The 21,690-nt window shown below is 37.5% G+C and overlaps 1 protein-coding gene across 1 annotated transcript in view; it reads left to right on the top strand.

The window, feature by feature from the left end:
- Positions 1–21,690, top strand: part of UBE2G1 (ubiquitin conjugating enzyme E2 G1) — an 89,718-nt gene extending 68,028 nt beyond the window's left edge. The window contains exons 4-7 of the mRNA XM_052657874.1: positions 1,546–1,643; positions 4,628–4,806; positions 7,535–7,657; positions 18,230–21,690. Coding sequence (XP_052513834.1) covers positions 1,546–1,643; positions 4,628–4,806; positions 7,535–7,621 — 364 coding nt within the window. The 3' untranslated portion in view covers positions 7,622–7,657; positions 18,230–21,690. The remainder of the gene's footprint in view (positions 1–1,545; positions 1,644–4,627; positions 4,807–7,534; positions 7,658–18,229) is intronic.

The raw sequence follows: 21,690 nt of genomic DNA, 5'->3' as shown, positions 1-21,690 counted from the left end.
TTCAGAGTTAACCATTTTTGTGTATTGGTGTCATGTTTCCAGACATTTTTCTATTTCTATACAAACATACCCTCACTTTTTCTTCTTAAAGACAAATGGGCTCTTTCTGTAGATACTTTTCAGAAATGTAACAATAGATAGCTCATTTCATTCCAGTGTTTATTACTGATACTTTACTTGGTATTTTCCTCTGACCCTGGAATGGTAAGTGCTGTAAATCAGCGATCTCGAATGTCTTGTTCTCTGTCATATCCTTTTAAGTACAGCAGTGCCTTCTCTAGGTAGATAATCAATGCCTGTTTGTTTAATGAATGAAAACCATTTAATGAGCTTAGAATTCTATTATTACTGATCTGAAACAAACACAGTCAGATGACCCTGCATCTGAGCCTGCTCTATGGGGTATTTATCTTATAATGAAAGAATCAGAGGTGTGAATTTCTTTTGCAGTAAAGAAATGGAAAAGAAGTCCACATGATCGAGGGACACAGGGGCTAGTTAGGATTGGTAGCCAAGTAAAATATTTCTCAGAGGCAACATTTTGGCTGAGTTCTGAATATAACAAAGGGAGAAGCGCCTTTGAAGCAGAGGAAACAGCGGTACCAAGGTCACTAGTCAGGAACTTTGTCATTTTTGCCCCATAAGGCTGACTTTTTCCATTGGTTTTCTGCAACATTGACTTGTGTTGTTTTGACCATTATTTAGGAACAGTTCCTAAGCACAGCAGTCACTAGTCACTTGTGGCTATTAGAATTAAACAAGATTAAAAATTCAGTTCATCAGCTGTATTGGGTTGCCCGAAAAGTTCTCTAGCCATATTACAAGTGGTTGGTGGCTACCATGTTGGAGAACGTTTAACTATAGACCGTCTCCAGTTGCAGAAAGTTCTGTTGCGCAGCACTACTTTGAAACACACCAGAATATAAACTGCTTGAGAGACTATGCTTTGTTCACTGCTGAACTCCCAGTGTCTGGCACATAAAGACTGAATAAATACTTGTTAAATGATAAGATGAATAAATGGATGGATGGATGGTTGGAGGTCAGCACAACTGTTTCCAGAGAGGCAATAAAGAAAATGCATAAGCTCTCAGATGAGAAAAAGCTTGTGTTTAAAGAACAGAAAGAGGAATGACTGGGATGAGAGAGAAGAGTGACAAGTTGAGATCAATATAGAGAAACTGACAACTTGACCCTGATAGGCAATGTTAAACATTTGAGTTTTAAGTGCAGTGGGAAGCAATAAAAAGATGTGTGTAGCACAACAGTAGCGAGATCTCATCTGGGTGCCTTTTTAACGCTGTTTCTTTCATTTTACTGTTTTTTGAGAGTTTAATAAGGTGGTAGGTATGACAGTTTATTAAACTTGGTATTTGAGTAAGTAAACTGCTTGAAATCCAGATTATCTATTTCATTTATAATGTTAGCACTAGCATCCTTGTTTTTTTTTTTTTTTTTTAAGCATCCTTGTTTTATGTTTGTTTTAATAATTATCTTACTTATAAGCAGGAACTTATAGGCAAGAACTTGTTTTTGTTTTTCCAGTGAAGGTGGTGTTTTTAAAGCTCATCTCACTTTCCCCAAAGATTATCCCCTTCGGCCTCCTAAAATGAAATTCATTACAGAAATCTGGCATCCAAATGGTAAGTTTATCTAGTTTTACTTTTACATTTGCAAGTATGACACTGAAGTTTTGCAAGCCTGTCACTGAAGTTTTCAAGGTCAATAAGTAAGATGTAGTTTTCAGTGAAATTGTGTTGGAATTTTTATACTAGGTTCATTGTGTTTGGTATATACATGGTCTTGGATTAGATTCCTTCTAAAAGAAGAGTAATGGATCAAATGGAAAAAGTTTGTTTATTTACTTAGTTCTCAGCTATGATGTTCACAGCTGAGATGTTCATGAGTTCATGGGTGATACTCAGCATTAATAGAGGTCTTAAAATTGAGGAGATTATTTCCAAGGTATGATGTGCTTCATTGGCTATTACAGAGAACACAGAAGTAGTTAAACTTGGATTTTTAATTTTTATTTTCTCATCTTAGCTCCTAGACTATGGACACTCTTAACTATTTATGTATATTCTTCATAAGAAAAAGGAATGTCTTACTAATGTCATAAGATGATTGATAGGGTCAAATGAGATAAATTCTGCGTGTTTAGATCTTTGGAAGGTATCTAACAGTGCTGTGCATAAAATGGTGACATTGACTTTTTTACCCAAAGTTGTACAACCATTTAAAATTCACTTTGTGAGCCAAAGGTTAGTCTAGATAAACTATGTTTATACACAGTCTCCCTGAACTTTTGGCCTTGTTTTGTATGATTGAGCTTGCAAGAATTTCTTTCCTAAGTATTTTGACTGTAAGTATTTTGTAATCAGTGTTGTCTTTTTAGACTATTAACACCAGTCTGCATTCTACTTCTCATAACCCAGACATTGTGTTGCAAGGAAGAGAAACCCTTCTATATTAGTTTAAGCAAAAATCAGTGAGAGTAATGCATGCATGAATAAACCAAGGCTTTATTACAAGGAAATGTAATAGAACTCAGTGACCTGAAAAACAGCTGAGTCTTAGAAGAGACTAGAACTGATGAATGGAAAACTATGGAATCAAGGAGGCCACCATATTTCATCACATCTTAGGTAGCAGTGATCACAGAAGACATAGTTATTTTTTGCACCAGTATGAAGGGAAAAAAAGAATTTCTTTCTGGTAGAACACATTAGTGATAGTCCTGCACAATGTATGGACGCATGAATCGACCACATCTGCCCCTTGTTGCTTGAACATATGGTTCATTTCTTCCTAGGCTCTTGGCAGTTTCCCCTGCCTTCTCTTGAATTATTCAGTGTGTAATAGTCAATTTTTTTTGCACCTGTTTGAAAGGAAAATGTAACAAAAAGTTTCTGAATGCTGTCTTTTGCATGAATTAGCCTATGTTACTGTTGGTAAAGCCTCTTGGAGCCTTAGTTTCTTTGTGAGTTACAGGAGAGCATATATATATGAAAGCAATACATGGACTCTAATTATTAAGAGGAATGATAGCACTGGCCTTTTCACTCGATTATCAGATCAATTATTTCACTCCGTTATCTTGCCTTTAAAAAAGATACTACAATTTTAATAGGTAATAGCTATTAAGCATAAAAGCCTCGTTCTAAGAGGTTTAAAATGTTTTCTGTATGTTTAAAATGAAATGACATGATGTTAAAATTTTAAAGATGCTAAATTATAACAATTTCTATAAAAGGAAAATGGATCTTAAATCGATTCTGTCTGATAGAATTTTGTACAAACATTTGATATTAAATGTTCTCAAAAACATATGAGTTCCTTTTCTCAAGGAAAAATTTATATTATGTGGTAAGTGAGGAAAATATCTTAACACTATATTATCATTTTCTGTTCAACTTCATAGTGCTGTTACAAGTTTTATTGTTGTTATTCTTGCTTCTTGGTCTAGTCATTTCATTTTAGTTAACAGATTGTATTAGAAGGTGTAGGTGAGTTGGGATAAGGAGCATTAATTGCAGAATAGCTCATGTATAGTGCACTGAAGGCATGGGTCTTAAATGCTGGACTCACTGCTAAACTCCCTGTGTCAAGTGTGGGTGGCTGGTATACAGCATGCATTCAGAAAGCATTAGCCGTAGAGCCACAATGCATACAAGCTTTAATGCTGTTTCCCCAGGGGTGAAAAATATGCTATAACATTATGCCTATCATAAATTTGTTGGACTTTAGGTAGGAAGTCAGAAATGAACATAAGTATTGTTATTCGTTTTTATAGGATTTTATAGATTTGGTTGTGTAATGTAAAGAAGTTAGTGGAATATAGGACCCCAGTTCCCCCTTTTGATTAACAATTAATTTATGGCTTGGATTTTAAAATAGGTTTATAGATTAGAGACCTAATGAATGTATGCTGATGAGTTTTCACTGGCAATATAACATGGTCTTTTTGGAGAAGGAAATGGCAACCCACTCCAGTACTCTTGCCTGGAAAATCTCATGGGTAGAGGAGCCTGGCAGGCTACAGTCCATGGGGTCGCAAAGAGTTGGACACTTCACTTTGTGGATTTGTGTGTGTTTTTTCCCTGAAAATATAATTTTGCCTTTATGTGATTTAAAAAGTATTTTATGGTGTTATTTTTCATTTTTTTTCTTAGGAAAGTCTTAGACCTTTGACTGTCAACAATTTCAATCAGTAAGTTGCTAGGGAAACTAGGAAATCATAACAGAAACTCAGTTCTGGTGTTTGGACCATATATTTGGTATAAATGAACAGATTCAATAGGTACCATTTATTTCATTATGTTTATTACATGTAAATGCTAGGTACCATCTACATATTAACTTGAAATTTTTCAGAAATAAAAAAGATAGCTTACATTTCTTTTGGGTTTGTCAGGTGGATCCTATTTGGTAAAATCTCTGGCCTTCCTAAAAGGTTAACAGGTTCCATTTTGGAAATTAACTTCTGTGTCTATTCAGTGGAACAGTGGTACTGAATCTTATACAAATACCGTGGGAATCAGGATCATATCAAATAATATGTATTTTATGTATAGCCAATTTTTTAAAGTATTTGAAACTGTAATCTTACTCTCTAATTTTGCAGTTGATAAAAATGGTGATGTATGCATTTCTATTCTTCACGAACCTGGAGAAGATAAATATGGTTATGAAAAGCCAGAGGAACGCTGGCTGCCTATTCACACCGTGGAAACCATCATGATTAGTGTCATTTCTATGCTGGCAGACCCCAATGGAGACTCACCTGCTAATGTTGATGCTGCGGTAAGGTGGTCACATGGACACACCTGCTCTCCCCTTTAATTAAGCTTGATTAAAACTATATACTTTTATATGTATGTGTTTGTGGATATTTATTGACATATCTGTTTATTTTCATTTATTTTTCTCATAAATCTTATTTTACTGCTAGAAGTTGCACCTTTTAAGAATAGGGATGCTATCCTACATAATTGTAAAACTATTATTATACTTAATATCTAATCGCTATTAGGTCCATATTATTTGCAAGCATTTATTTTTAAAACTTTCAGACCTACAAAACGTTGGATTACCCTATACCCTACACATAGATTCACAATTGTGGAGATTTTGCAGCATTGTTGTTACTATTAACGTTATTGTCATTATTTGCTAAACTGAGAAGGCTTTACAGATCTTTATATTTAAATACTTCAGCATGTATCTCCTAAGAACAAAGAGAGGGGGCGAGAGAGAATCCAGAATTTAGGAACTTATTTTATTTTGTATTCATGTTTTATTTATTTATTTATACCTAGTTTTTTATTTTTTAAAGGATGGTGTTTCCTATCATTTTATTATAGGTTTCTCATTTTACATTACTCTTTTTATTTTATTTTTCAATCTTCCTTCTTTTCCTTTTAAAAAAATTATGTTTTTTGTTTTTGTTTTTTTTGCCTGTACCATGTGGCATATGGAATCTTAGTTCCCTGATCAGGGATTGAACTTGTAGCCCTGCAGTGGAAGCTTGGGGTCTTAACCACTAGGGAAGTCCTGTATTCATGTTTTATTAGTCTTTTTTTTAATCTAGAATAGTCCTAGTTCCTCAGTCATCTATCCCTCTTTAAAAATCCTTTTGTTCTAATTCTTGGAAACTTTGTTAGGATATGTGAAAGCCAGCAGGTTAAATTCACCTTTTTTTTTTTTTCCTCTTATTAATTCAGATCTACATAAAAACTTGGGGGTAAAAATCTTACTTGTAGAAAAACACTACATATATAACCACCTTTCATTTGATCTTAGCCAAAAGGCCAAGGAGCAATATAACCACCTTTCAAATCTCTGGCTTTGAATTTTTGAATTTAGTAATTGAATTGAAGTAAACACTGACAGAAAATCATTCTAACTTTATGCTTAGTCAAGTATCAGTCCAAACAACATAAGGAGTGTATGTGTGCAGAATTGGTTCTCCTCAGCAGTGTGTGAGTGATAAGCCAGATATTAAACTAAGAGTGAAACAAAAAAAGTAAGAGTTGGAGGAAGAGAGGTGTCAAATGCCAAAATGAAGAAGTAATTACTTTCCATACCAAATACCCATACCTAGAGCTCTAATTCTAGTGGTCTTCAGATATTTTTATAAAATCTATATATCATCATTACTACTTTAGGAAGGCATTAAAATTTGGGGTGTGTGTAGAAGGAAAGGCCAAACTTTCTGTCATTCAGTTTTCAAACCCACTTTTTACTGACTTCAAGCTGCCGTTTCCAAGCTTTAACTTTGGGGTTCTCTTTGCTGGGTCCCACTGAGACTTCCCTGGGCTACTGCTTTCTCTGCTCTGCTGCATGTTTCATTGTTCTTTCATCTACTTTTGGTCTTCCAGGGAAAATTTCCCCCCATTATTAGACGACTTCACTGTCATTTTCTTTGGTAGTGAGGATTTATATCTTACAAAAGTAATTGCAGGGACTTCCCTAATGGCCCCAGTGGTTAAGATTTCACGCTCCCAATGCAGGGAGCACAGGTTCTAGAACTAGGATCCCACATGCTGCATGGTGCACTCAAATAATAATAATTCCAGTGTGGTCTTTTTAATACTTTTCTGCCTGATCTCCCTTGCTCTCAGTCTTAATTCCCTCTGCTAAGTGTGCTTTTTAGGTGATTTTTTTTCTCCTTGGTATTGACTTCGCCTCTTTACTGGAATTGCTGTTTCTTAAAATATCTTAGAAATGATAATGACGTAATTAGAGACAATAACATTTTATTCACAAAGACTTCATCAAATATCTACAAATCTCTCTGCATTTCCACATTATAGTTTACCTCATAATTTACTATAATGATTGGCTTACTGGGGTGCCTTGCTTTGAGGGAGAAAATTGTTCAGATCTCTTCCTCTGCAGGAACAAGTGTTGAAGGTTTCTACAGTCTTTGCTGTCCCTACATGGACGATACAGGAGAAAAAAAATAGGCCGGGCATTTTAGTGCGAATTCCCTGCTGCTCACATGCTAAGTAAAAATCAGCTCTATTCTCATGTGAAAGGATGCTGGTGCTGTTTTGTGTTCCATTTCCATGTGCCTGGCAGTCATAGTGTTTTTGTTACTGTCATGTCCTGGCCCCTCCCCTACTAGAAATACTACTCAGTATCATCTCAATATGATGCATTACACCCATCTACTTGACATAGGAGGCACAGTTCTGTCTACGTTATTTTCTGGTTGCTTCCAGTAGAGTTGGTGATCGTTCAGATAGCCTGGATATCTTATTTGTAAGTTGTAGCCTTTTTTTCAGTGTAATACAAAATTGCTAAAGCTTTTTATGGCCCTTTCCGTTTTCAAAGAGACTTTGCCTATAGAAGTGATTTGTATGTATCCTGGCAGAGTGCCTTGCAAAAGTGTTTTCTACCTTATCAACTGTTTAACATTTTAAACGTGTTCACATTGCTAAAGCATTACATTCAAAATTAAAGTAGGTATTTGAGATTGTAAGAGGAGTTTGCATAAAATCACTTGCTATTACTTTTGTACTTACAGAAAGAATGGAGGGAAGACAGAAATGGAGAATTCAAAAGGAAAGTTGCCCGCTGTGTAAGAAAAAGCCAAGAGACTGCTTTTGAGTGACATTTATTCAACAGCTGTAACTTCACTTATTTCAGGGTAAGTTCATTTAAAAAAATTGTCCTACTCTTTTGCCGTTTTTATACATGACATAAGTGTTTTTAGAAAATGTGTGATTTTGGGTATTTGAATTGCTTGTTTTCATTGGCTTCATTTTTCAGTGGTACTATCCAGTAATCTGCTGTTTCTCAGCAGATTAGTGTCATCTGCTTGCTTTTTCCTTCAGTAAATCCAGCTGTTTTTAACTAGATATTCCGTGTTAAACTGATTTAGTATGGTAGTAGTTCACTGTTGGTAAAATTTCTCATTATAGAGGGCTTTTTTGTTTTTTCTTTTGTTTTTGCTACATTTTCTGTGTTTTACCTTTTGGTCTGCCATCTTTGACTAAACTAGGCATTAAAATTTCTTACATTTTCTCATACTGTGCTATATGTGGTAAAGATTGACTTAAGTTTTTCCTAGTTTTTTTTAAAAAAGAAAGACCATAGATTGTAATATATTGATAAGACCATTAAATATCTACCTTTCTTGTTTTAGCTGATCTTTATCTCCTTGCTCATTACTTACAGGGCCAGTAGGAAAATTTTTCTTTTTCTTGTATACCATCTGTCCACAAGTCTGCTTTAAGTCTATCAAGGAGCCAAAGATAGTAGGCACCCATCTGGCTTAGAAGAAGACACGGTGTTGATGAATTGACCAAATGTGTGATATTTAAGTTCTTTGGTTTTTCTTGCTTTAAATTAAATATTGAGGTGATAAAACCTACTTATGAAACGTAGCATCTAAAAAAGTCGGAGTACATGCTATATCTTTGTACCGGCCACCTATTTTAAGAAAAAGAGCTTTATTATTAACTGTTACATCTCCTACATTCCCCTCCTCTACCAGTACTTTTTTCATATTCCCAATTGTATGTTTGCCATTGTTTTTCTTCACAATTTCATCAATTTGTATTCCTAAACAACATACTGCATGTTTCTGAGCCGAATATATGTGGAATTATAATGTCTTTTTTTGATCATGTTCTTTTGTGACTTTGTTGCTCAACATTATATTGTTGAAATTGTCCTTTGTTATATACAGTTATATTCCATGTTCACTATTTCATTAGATAAATTTACTCTTGGTTCTCATTTCATTATTTCTCTGGAGTGGGGTTTTTGTTTTTTGTTATTGTTGTCTTTGCTTATTCTTGTTTCTGTTTTTGTTTTGTGTTTATTTGGGGGAGGCTGTTTCCTGTTTTTGGCTGTACTGCCTGATTCCTAGGATCTCAGTTCCCCAATCAGGGATTCAGCCTGGGCCTAGGGCAGTGAATACACTGACCACCAGGGAATTTCCCTATTTTGCTTTGTTTTCTCTATTACAGAGAATGTAGCTATCCTTGTTTCTTGTAGATGTACTAAAATAGTTTCTCTTGGGGGTATACCTACGGGTGGAATTAAGTTAAAGGTGTATACACATCACTTTGACTAGATAATGCCAAATTGTTTTTAAAAATATTGGATCTATTTATACTCCTGTTGGCAAGGACAAGGGTTCTATTTGCTCCATATTCTCTTTAACATTTGGTATTATCAGACTTCTTGAAAGTCTTGTTTGTTTTCCCAAAGTTTTTTCTTTTGGGTCTTCGCTGCGATGGATGGGCTTTCCCTAGTTGTAGTGTGCAGGCTTAGTTGCCCTGCAGCATGTGGGATCTTCCTGTAACCAGGGGTCAGACCTGCGTTCCTTGAATTGGAAGGCAGATTCTTAACCACTGGACCAGCAGGGAGGTCCTTTCCCAAAGTTTTTGATCTAGTGTCAAATGAGATGTCATTATAGACTTGACGTGTGTTGCCCTAGTTGCCAGTGCAGTTGCATACTATAATGTGTTTGACCATTGATACTTCCTCTGTGAAGTGCTTTTTTTGGTCTTTCCTATTTTTCAGTTGGGTTATTGATTTCTATCCTTGTCAGTTTACTTTCTTTATAGTATCTTTGGGTGAACAGAGGTGCTTAATTGTAATGCAGTGGAATTTTAATTTTTTCCTGTGTGGATTTTACTTTCTGTGTCTTAGATTCTTCCCTGCTACCAAAAAGTTATTATTGTAGGATGAAGTAAGGGGACAAAGGGAGAAACAAAATCTTCCCTCTCCCATAGATTAGCTACATGGCCACATTCTGTACCACCAGGCAAAAGGATTCTCTCTTTAGGTTCTGTATCAAGGGTAGCTGCTGCTAAGTCGCTTCAGTCGTGTCCGACTCTGTGCGACCCCATAGACGGCAGCCCACCAGGCTCCCCCGTCCCTGGCATTCTCCAAGCAAGAATACTGGAATGGGTTCCCATTTCCTTCTCCAATGCATGAAAGTGAAAAGTGAAAGGGAAGTCACTCAGTCGTGTCCGACTCTTGGCGACCCCATGGACTGCAGCCTACCAGGCTCCTCCGTCCATGGGATTTTCCAGGCAAGAGTACTGGAGTGGGGTGCCATTGCCTTCTCCAATCAAGGGTAGAGGGACTGTATTAATTTCCTTGCTATTTTACAAATTACCCCGTTCAGTGACCTAAAACAACATCTGTTATCTCATGCTTTGCACAGGCCAGGGATCCATGTCGAATCTTCGGGCTCTGTGTTCGTCATGATGCTGCAGTCAAGGTGCTGGCTGGCACTGCAGCCATCTATCTCAGGGTTCAGCTGTGGGTGGATCTGCTTCCAAGTTCAGTCATGTGGTTGTCGGCAGGTTTCTGTTCCTCACAGGCTGTTGACTGGGTTCTTCCTAAGTTTTGTCACATGGGCCTCTTCATAGGTCAGCTCACAATATATTGGTTGGCTTCACCAGGGAATAAATAAGATGGTAAGAGAAGATAAGCTCTGGGTGTGGTGGATGTTACTGCCTGTCCAGAGGGAAATAATCATACTCCAGCCTGTTGGGAATGTTGCCTGCTGATAACTCATAGCTGACTTGCTTTCTAGGAGTTAAGAGATCAATTGCCCAAGTTAGTCCCTTTCCTCAGAAGCCACTTGCATCCATGGACTGTTTGGTTTGGAGAAAGAATGGGTTGGTACAAAGACTTGGGTTTTTTTCTGAATTTGGGGATTATCTGAAAGGCCATTCCAGTGTGGGATTGACTGAAGCCTGTATTTGAGCTGCGCTAGATCTGCTTAGACCTGTTTCCCTCACTGTTGCTCTTCAAAGCACTTCGCAGTAAACCTTACACAAACACCTGTCTCAGAATCTATTTCCTAGGCAACCTGACTAGGACACAAGGCACTGTGTAACCCAAGACAGTAATGCTGAAGAAGCTGAAGTTGAACGGTTCTATGAAGACCTATAAGACCTTCTAGAACTAACACCCCCAAAAGATGTTCTTTTCGTTATAGGGGACTGGAATGCAAAAGTAGGAAGTCAAGAAATACCTGGAGTAACAGGCAAATTTGACCTTGGAGTACAGAATGAAGCAGGACAAAGGCTAATAGAGTTTTGCCAAGAGAACGCACTGGTCATGGCAAACACCCTCTTCCAACAGCACAAGAGAAGACTACACATGGACATCACCAGACAGATGGTCAGTACCAAAATCAGATTGATTCTATTCTTTGCATCCAAAGATGGAGAACTCTATACAGTCAGCAAAAACAAGACCGGGAGCTGACTGCGGCTCAGATCATGAACTCCTTATTGCCAAATTCAGACTCAAATTGAAGAAGGTAGGGAAAACCACTAGACCATTCAGGTATGACCTAAATCAAATCCCTTACCTTTACACAGTGGAAGTGACAAATAGATTCAAGGGATTAGATCTGATAGAGTGCCTGAAGAAATATGGACGGAGGTTCGTGACATTGTACAAGAGGCAGTGATCAAGACCATCCCCAAGAGAAGAAATACAAAAAGGCAAAATGGTTGTCTGAGGAGGCCTTAAAAATAGCTGTGAAAAGAAGAGAAGTGAAAAGCAAAGGAGAAAAGGAAAGATACACCCATTTGAATGGAGAGTTCTAAAGAATAGCAAGGAGAGATAAGAAAGCCTTCCTCAGTGATCAGTGCAAAGAAATAAGAGGAAAACAATAGAATGGGAAAGACTAGAGATCTCTTCAAGAAAACTAGAGATACCAAGGGAATATTTCATGCAGAGATGGGCACAATAAAGGACAGAAATGGTATGGACCTAACAGAAGCAGAAGATATTAAGAAGAGGTGGCAAGAATACACAGAAGAACTGTACAGAAAAGATCTTCATGATCCAGATAACCACGATGGTGTGATCACTCACCTAGAGCCAGACATCCTGGAATGCGAAGTCAAGTGGGCCTGAGGAGGCATTACTATGAACAAAGCTAGTGGAGGTGATGGAATTCCAGTTGAGCTATTTCAAATCCTAAAAGATGGTGCTGTAAAAGTGTTGCACTCAATATGCCAGCAAATTTGGAAAATTCAGCAGTGGCCACAGGACTGGAAAAGGTCAATTTTCATTCCAGTCCCAAAGAATGTTCAAATTACTGCACAATTGCACTCATTTACACGTTAGCAAAGTGATGCTCAAAATTCTCCAAGTGAGGCTTCAACAGTATGTGAACCGTGAATTTCTAGATGTTCAAGCTGGATTTAGAAGAGGCAGAAGAACCAGAAATCAAATTGCCAACATCCATTGGATCGTCGAAAAGGCAAGAGAGTTCTAGAAAAACATTTACTTCTGCCTTATTGACTATGCCAAAGCCTTTGACTGTGTGGATCACAACAAACTGTGGAAAATTCTTAAAGAAATGGGAATACCAGACCACCTGACCTGCCTCCTGAGAAATCTGTATGCAGGTCAAGAAGCAACAGTTAGAACTGGACATGGAACAACAGTCTGGTTCCGAATCGGGAAAGGAGTACTTCAAGGCTGTATATTGTCACCCTGCTTATTTAACTTATATGCAGAGTACATCATGAGAAATGATGGACTGGATGAAGCACAAGCTGGAATCAAGATTGCTGGGAGGAATATCAATAACCTCAGATATGCAGATGACACCACACTTATGGCAGAAAGCGAAGAAGAACTAAAGAGCCTCTTGATGAAAGTGAAAGAAGAGAATGAAAAAGTTGGCTTAAAACTCAACATTCAGAAAACTAGGATCATGGCATCTGGTCCCATCACTTCATGGCAAAGAGATGGGGAAACAATGACAGACTTTATTTTTTTGGGCTCCAAAATCACTGCAGATGGTGACTGCAGCCATGAAATTAAAAGACTCTTGCTCCTTGGAGGAAAAGTTATGACCAACCTAGATAGCATATTAAAAAGCAGAGACATTACTTTGGCAACAAAGGTCCATATAGTTAAATCTATGGTTTTTCCAGTGGTCATGTATGGATGTGAGAGTTGGACTATAAAGAAAACTGAGTGCCAAAGAACTGATGGTTTTGAACCATGGTGTTGGAGAAGATTCTTGAGAGTAAGGACTGATGCTGAAGCTGAAACTCCAATACTTCGGCCACCTGATGCAAAGAACTGACTCATTTGAAAAGACCGATGCTGGGAAAGATTGAAGGTGGGAGGAGAAGGGGGCGACAGAGGATGAGATGGTTGCATGGCATCACTGACTCAATGGACATGAGTTTGAGTAAACTCCAGGAGTTGGGGATGGACAGGGAAGTCTGGTGTGCTGCAGTCTACAGGGTCGCAAAGAGTCAGACACAACTGAGCAATTGAGCTGAACTGAACTGTGCCCAAGACAGCAGGACAGAAGACTCACTGCTTTACCTAGTTGCATGTGTGTACATGTGAATCTAGAGCCATTGCTCACAAGTAGAAGTACATATGGATCTGTATATGGCTTCTGTTTGTCCTAAGCAGCTGTCTTTTCTCCCCTGCTTATTTGAGACCACATTCACAGTATGTGGTTATCTCAATAGGACCACACCCTTGATGGGTTTCATATTCGGATCATTTAAGGATTGGCCTCCACATCTCACCCATATCTCCTTAAAAATTAAGGCTCCTGAAATGCTGAGCCTTTCTTATCTCCTTTGCTACAGTAACATTATGAAGAAAAGTGAAAACTCTCCTCAGTGGGCTTTAGGACACACCCATCTCACGGCCACTGATACAGGTGATCCGTAGTGGTCTTGCTGACTGAGAAAGGGAGGAGGCTAAGCTATCTCCAATAAGTTTTAAAACTTAAGACAGATATGAAAAACAAAACTACTGAAACAAAATACAGGAGAATATCAAAGTAGAGAAGGATTTATTAGGCACAAATAATACCCATAAAAGGGAAAAATGATAAATTTAGCTACATCAAAACCCAAAACTTAAATATTATGACAAGGCAAAAGAAAAATAAGTGGCAAACTGGGAAAATATTTCTCTAATCTAATATTTAGGATTTCTATCTACTGTCTACAACAAAATTTTGAAAATCAATGAGAATATCAGCACAAAAGAAAATGATATGAATAGATAATAGAAGCAAAAAGAAAGCTGATAATTGTTCGGCATGCCACAAGTAATTCAGCTGCATTTATAAGCAGAAATACAAAGCTGCAGGGGATGACATCAAATTCATCAGGTTGTCAAAATCAAAAGGTCCAAGAAACCCATGTGTTGGTGAGGATTTCAGGAAATGGCATATACTTGAACTCCTGGCATAAGTGAGGCTGTTCTGTCAACACTGGAGAGTGATTTGGTAATATCTAGTCAATTTGAAAACACCTATCCTGCAATTTAGGTGTATAGGTTAAGAGAAACTGTATACAGAGAGACATGATACAAAGATACTGCTTATAGTACTGTGCGTAATTTTTAAAAGGCCCATCAGAATTAATCACTTAATCAGTTACAATATTGTTAATCAATGAAAATACATAATGTAGACTTAGTTATATGTAATCACATAGTTAACAGAGTCTTGAATAGGAGAAGCAATGTGATAAAAAGAAAAAAGAATGATACCATTTACATATATTATAAAGTAAAACCCACCATTCTGTTGTAGCTATCTGACAGAATGAAAGTTTTTTATAAAGAAAGGACCAGAAGAAATACATAAAATTCTTAAATTTTGCAGTAGTACTTTAGGGAGGAAGAGAGGGACCTGGGAAACAAAAGAACTTTGCCTTGTTTTTTTCTTAACTGTCCGTCTTCCAGCATGTTGTGCTTATCTTCCTTCTCCATAGAATACTAAAGTAGTAAGGAGACCAGGGGCTGCCTGTTTGCCACATTCAAAGGCTTAATTTCAGTTTTGATGAGCGTATTTTTGTTGTTGTTTGTATTTTGGCTGTGGCATGAGGGGTTTAGTTCCCCAACCAGGAATGAACCTGTGTCCCCTGCAGCGGAAGCGTGGAGTCTTAACCATTGGACCTCTAGGAAAGGTTTTCGGTTTTTTAATTTCTGTAGCATTTGAACTGAATTGACTATTGATCTCCCTTCTAGAAACATCTTCTCATACCCATAAATATCATGGCTGTCGCTTGGTTTCCTCTGAATCTGACTGCTACCTTTAGAGCTGCAGCTGTATGTAAGGAAAAGTAAACCTCTTTCCCATCTCAGCGCACCAGTTCTCAGAAGTAACCAGTTTAATCTCTCAGAAATCTAATCTCCCCCACCAACACCACCCATGTACATACAAGTGTGATTTTATTTGTCTGTGTCTATAACACACGTGTATGCATAGTGTCCACTCTGTGCTTTCCAGTTGTCTTTTGATATTTTATTAATATCAAATGTCAGTAATATATATCTGCTTCCCTTTTAACAGTTGCATGTTATTAAGGTTTAAGATTTATATCTTGGAATGAGAGGTAACACCAAGAACAGCACACCCTGAGCTCATTTCATTTCTTGTTAATGAATATTTCCAAAGGCACTGTTCTCTTGGGAAAGAAGGGGTTCTCTAGAGTACCATAGATAGTATCCAGGCCAATAAAGAACTGTTCACCTGGCCAGTTAGACCAGGCACAGAAATGTCAAACCACATGGAGAGCTTTAGTGGGAGTAATAGCAGAGCATGGCTTTAAGTCAGCACATGGCTAATACTGAATGGTTAGGATGGAGGTTAAACGTAGGGCTGTGAGTGAGATTAGAAGTCTCCAGAGTAGAGATGTTCATTTGGTACAGAGAGCAGTACTTACTAGGGCAAGGACAGCATCCTTCAGACGCTGGGGACAGAAATATGTGGGCTGGGTCGTCACCAGAAGAGCTAGGAGAGTGAGCTATTACAGACTTCAGAAAGGAAATGTGTGTGAATGGTCCAAAGTGGATGACATAAGGGAAAGAGTAAGAATAGTTCAGTTTGGGGGAGGATGGGTTGGTGGTGGGGGAGAGTTGTTTAGTGCCACCACACTTGGTGGCAGTGTAGAATGAACTGGAACTTCTGGAAGAAAGGTAATGCCTTGATATAAACCTGTTTAAATTATGGACTGCTTTCACTTAAGAATGGTTGAGATTATTGGGACACTTACCCTTGAGTGAGAAATGACTTTCATTATTGTCTTTTAACATCAAAAAGTGTTTTTTTGTGTGTTGTTTTTTTACAGCATGCATGTCTGCTTTTTATTTTTTAGGCCTTTTAAAAGATTAAAATGTGTAGCCACATGGAAAATTAATGATATGATTCTAGTTTTAGAAATAAATGGAATAAGACACTTTGAAGCTAAACCATCTCCAGATTTGTAGGTTAGGAATCAAGAATAGTTAAGACTTAGGTTTAAGGCAAAAAATAGATACTTATTTCATAAAGTTGATATAAAAATAGTGTGATTTTTAACACCACCACACAGATTTATTTTAAACCAGAAATAGGATCTGCTTATATATTTAAAATGACTATTTTAGATCAACACCATTTATTTGAGTATTAGGTAAATTTAGCTTCTAGAATTTTTCTTTCTAGAGAAAAGAACAACAAACTTGCTTTGTGCTGTACCAAGGCTTTTTTTCTGTTTAGAATATATTTTATTCAAAGGAGAGGAAATAGATTTTTTCCTCTTCCTGCTGAAGAAGCTAAAGCTATTTAAAGCTGGTTCCTCACTATTAAACGGCTTGAATGTCTGATATTAGGTAATTAATGACTTTCTGTAGTCAGTCTTCTCTGGAGTATTTTTCTTTAAAACCTCACCTGGAAATGGTTTTTAAATGATTGTTTTGTGGCCCTGAAATTTCTTGTTCATATAATAAGAGAATGATTACTGAATGCCTAAGTTCTATACCCAGTTCTTTTTCAGCCCTGAGAAGTTAACTGGCCAGGGATTAATTTGAGTGTGGTATATAATCTTTGGAAAAATGTTTTAAGTAACATAACCTGGAAATTACAATCCTGTTCATTACAATTGTTCTTGAGGGTCAGTCTGTGCCTTTAGATTTTCTAATAAAATATGTACGTATATGTGTATCTGTGTGCAAAGGATAGAACCTGGTGCTGGCGAAAGGTTTGGTGGATTCAGAGCTTTGCGGGGGATCATTTACACTGGTTGGTACGAGCCCTTTGGGGAGAAATTTAGCAGTCATTCTACTTCTCAGGAGCTGTCTTAGGAGGTAGTCTAGATTCTAGAAACAGGCACCTATTTGGCCATAGATATCCCACAGCTTTCTTCCTGCCCACTGCAGAGCTTTGGTATGGTTGAATTTGGGTGACTGTAATATTGATAACTTCATTTGGGGATTTAGAAGACACATTGAACTTTTCATATGTCTGGTATAAGTTAAATATTTGCCATGCTGGCTCTAATAAGTACATTTGGCTTCTTTGTTAGTTTAAAATTCTATCCCTTGGATTCCTAGTCATTATGTATGAGTCTTCTTTGTGACCAACAATGGCTTGGCAGGTGATACAGACTCCTGAGTTTCTGAAGCGCTTGATCTGATCTAACAGTAATAGGCATTTTTCTCCCTTGCCCCTTTCTTGTGCTCCCCTTACATATTTCAAAGGACACATTCATATAATAAAAGCTCTAAAAAGTTTAATCATTTCACTGGATTTTGTTTTAACTGAAACAAGTGTTTTGTTAACCTTTTGAACAGAGAACTGCCATTTGTTAGCTCTGTGACCTTGTCTTTCTTTTCTCTGTAAAATGGGGGAAAACCCGTTATATGGTGATTATGCACATTACATGAGATGAGTTTTTAAGGCACTTTGTATACTGCTTGGCACATAATAAGCACTCCATAAGGTGACGGGTGTTTTTATTTAGCTGTGGTTCTTCTAGTCTAATTGAAGACATGGGATCAGCAGATACAAAACGATAGAAAACTCTAATTGGGAGAGAAGATCAGTTGTTGGAGGCTAGATGGATAAAATAGGTTTGGACCAAACTTGCAGAAGTCTGTAAGTTAAGTCTGTGTGATAGAACCTTCTTCACCAGTAGATATAATCTATATTTGCAGTATCCAGTATGGTAGTCACTAGGCATACTGAGCACTTGATATGTGGGTAGTGTGACTGAGGAACTAAATTTAAAACTTTATGAACTATTATTTGAATTTAAAATGAAATGGTTGGATGTGGCTACCATATTGGACATGGGCAAAAGTGAGCTTAAAGTGAAATGAAGAATTTGTTTCCCAAGAAGTGGAATACAAATAAAAACTGCTAACCAATTAATCCTTTTATAATTTTAAAATTCATTATATAATGCTGTTTGCTTTCTTGTAGGTCTCCAATTGAGAAACATGGCACTGTTTTTCCTGCACTCTACCCACCTATTGCTGGACTTCTGTTGTAACAAGTTGGCAAACACTGGCTGGAACTGGGCTGCAATAAAACATGCCAGTATCAGTGCTGACAAGAGCCTAACAAGTGCCAACTTACAGATGATTACGCATTTTGAATTCTAATGAACTGTTTTAACCTTCAGGAAGAATTGTAAAGACCTGTACATAGCACAACATGACCCGGATAATATATATACTGTTCATGTACATCCACAAATACACCTTGTACCAAATAATGCTTTCTCGTAGTGGAATAAGAATCGTGTAAATTCTAAAAAATTTAGCAGGTTTTCTTCCCTATTCATTGTTTCTTATCAGTTTTAAAAGACTCCTTAAAGCATGTCAGATAAACAGCAATTAGGATTAAAAGTTTCCATTTAATTTCCTTTAAACCATTGAGGCTTCATTAAACTCTTTCCACTTACTAAACTTTTGTATCTTCTTTGTTTTGACACACTCCCCTTTGCTTTTATCTCTTCTGTCTGCCAGAAAGTTTTCAAATCATTTAGTTCAAATACCGAAGTACTCAGTAAGCAACTACTTGATTTTTAATGATGACTTCAGAGGAGCGGTCATCACGAGGTGCTTTCTCCCTTTTGTATTGTACCTGCACCCATCTCTCAGATTGGATACAGCAATAACATTTTTCTGTCGTTGAGAGCTCTTGAATTCAGTCATTATCCCTAGGAACTAACAAGAGTTAGTTCTGAACTCAATTCAGATTTTAAATGATTGAAATTTACTCCCAACAACACAAAACTCTGATTTGGTTTTATTTTTGCCCTCAGTTACCTAATGTGAAGGTTGGATGAATAAAGCATGCACAGCTACAGGCTTTCTACTTAACTTCTGGGTTTGCCATTAAAAATGCTGTTTACCCTCATACCCTTCCCCTTAGCCCTTCATATTTCTTTGCCTCTATTCTTCTAATACTGCAGAATTTTCTCACCTATTGTACAAAGAAATTGCGATGTATATTTTCATGTAATTTGATTTTGGAATTCTGTCACCTTATGTAGTGAGTTCTTCCAAAATATAATTTTTTTCCAATAATTTGTCAAGTTGTTGGCTTTTATTGTATTGAATGAAGGTTATAATAATGTGTCAGAGAAGTGCAGTTTAGAAAAATCTCAGGTTGATTCCTTATGCAAACAAACTTAATACTTGAAAATCACACGGCCATGGCAGTATATGTATTGGACTCTCTGTGGATTCTTATATGAATCTCAAAGCATTACAGGGCTATAAATGCTTTGCTGTTTGACATACAGATTCTGTCACTGACATAGTCCACTTGGGTTTTTCTTACTGTTTGAGCATAAATATATTTCATACTATAAGTTTTCTAAAACAGTTTTCAGGAAGTGGTAAAATAAGCATGTGCAGTGTTAAAGATGGGCCCAGGTTTCTGTGTTTGGTGTGAAGTTGGGACTGGGACAGTGTTTGGCATAGAAGGGGCAGAACTTGAGACAGTACCTGATGAGACATGGTGTTTAACTGTGAGAATCAGTGAGAACTGGTACATCTCTCCTTTGTGGGGTTTGGAGAAATTATTTGACAGAATGAAAGGATTCCTGCAAGTAGCCAGTCCTTTAAAAACTTTGTGTGTCCTTTTTAAAGTGAAATAATTGAGGATGTAGTCAGAGTAGAGAGTGATTTTTCTAAATCTCAGCCTCTTCTTCACTCTGAAGCATTAAAAAACAAAAAGCAAGCCTGTAAATGTGTGATGGCTGAATGTGAAACTGTTTTGAGTCACTGCAGCCAGTTTTCTCCGAGAACTTCGCTTGTGACTTTACTTTTTCAAAGACTCTGTCAGCACTATTTCCCCGAAGTACCAGTACTGCATACCTACCTGGGACTTTGAATGCCATCCCTTTTATTCTTAAATTCCCGCGTGATGGTGGTTCGTGGCAAGATGGAGTCTGAATTTTGCTCTCTTGTGGCTGTAATTCTCCTAGCAATCTCTTGAGTTAAAACCTGGGATTTGACTCTTCAGGGAGGAGCAAAGGACCAAGTAACTCAGGGACAACTATTCTTAAACTCTTAAGTGCCACTTTTTGCAGTTACTTTGGTGTAATCGTATGTTTTTTAGGGCTAGATCTTGAGGAGTTGGAGAGCCAGAAATGAGCAAACTTCTTGATGCCCTTTACCACCTGGTGCCCTGACCATGCTACATATGGAAACACAAACCTCCAGAGATGTTTCAGCTTCCTCTGTCAGAGATGTCATCTGTGCCTTTCCCAGCGTTCATCTGACAGTGTGAATCTAAATGGCTCTACATTTGATATTAAACCATACTCAGGTGACACTAATTCCGGTGGCTTTTGTCCCAGCAATGCCTCATCATTTTGTGTGAGGTGAGTCCTCTGCTTTAGGGAAAGGATTTTTCTCCCTGACCACGTGCCAACTATCAACAACACCTGTATAGTCTTATGGATTGTAGAACTGTTGGCTGTTTCCTAAATTTACTCCAATTTCTTGTAAAGGCTTATCGATTTCAGTCTGGGCTCATAATGAGATGGACGATTTCCGTGGCTTTCTGGCCTCTTTTGGTGAGCTTAAAATCCAAATGAGGTTGGTTTCCTTGTCATTACAAGGTAATATCTTTGTGAGGTTTTCCGACTAGTTCTGTGGTCACTCGGGTGTCATAGTATCTTTAATGGCCTTCATTGTTGGTTGTGAAATTTTATTTTATATGCTCATTCACCCTCTACAAATCTGCCCATTTGGGATTGTCATGCCTGTGTATCTTTGCCCATCTGGTCTCCAGTTGGTGGAATTACCTTTTGTGTACTGCCACTTCTCAGCATCTTTGAAATTTGACCTAATGTTGCTTCATTCCAGTTTTTTTTTCATGTAATTTGTTGATTGTATTTATATGAGAGTTCTGTTGTGATGTTTACTGTATTGTAAAGCACCTGGATCATGTGATGGGTGCTCTATGAATCAATAAATGATGACTTAGAGGCTGTATCATGAGCTGTTTTGGTTTTAGGGTGCAGGTCTCCAAAGTAAGTTATGGTATTCTTTCTATATAAACAGCACATGATACCAAAGGGTCCACAGGGGAATCTTGATAAATAATTTTTAAAACTTCATTTAAAGAAGGAACCAGAAGGTAGGAAGTTCACTTGACTTCCAATCTCATATAATAGTCTTAAAATTTCCAGTATGGGGCCAGCCACCATTCATCATCAGAATTTCATGCATGCTGATTTAGAACCTTAAGTAAAATAAAAAGAGCACCTGTTAGAGCATTATTGGGGATTTTGTCTGTAGCCTAAACTGGCTCAACCATGAAAATAAGCTAAAAGGTAAAGAACCCAGACTCAGATGTGAGTGAACTGGAAGAGACCCAGAGGCACCATCTCAGTCACCACCTTCCCTTCTCTAAACAGATGG

This window comes from Budorcas taxicolor, chromosome 19, assembly GCF_023091745.1.
Source record: "Budorcas taxicolor isolate Tak-1 chromosome 19, Takin1.1, whole genome shotgun sequence".
In the NCBI taxonomy this organism is placed as follows: domain Eukaryota; kingdom Metazoa; phylum Chordata; class Mammalia; order Artiodactyla; family Bovidae; genus Budorcas; species Budorcas taxicolor.
The sequence above is the reverse complement of the archived record's forward strand: the minus strand, read 5'-3'. Positions and strand labels throughout refer to the sequence as shown.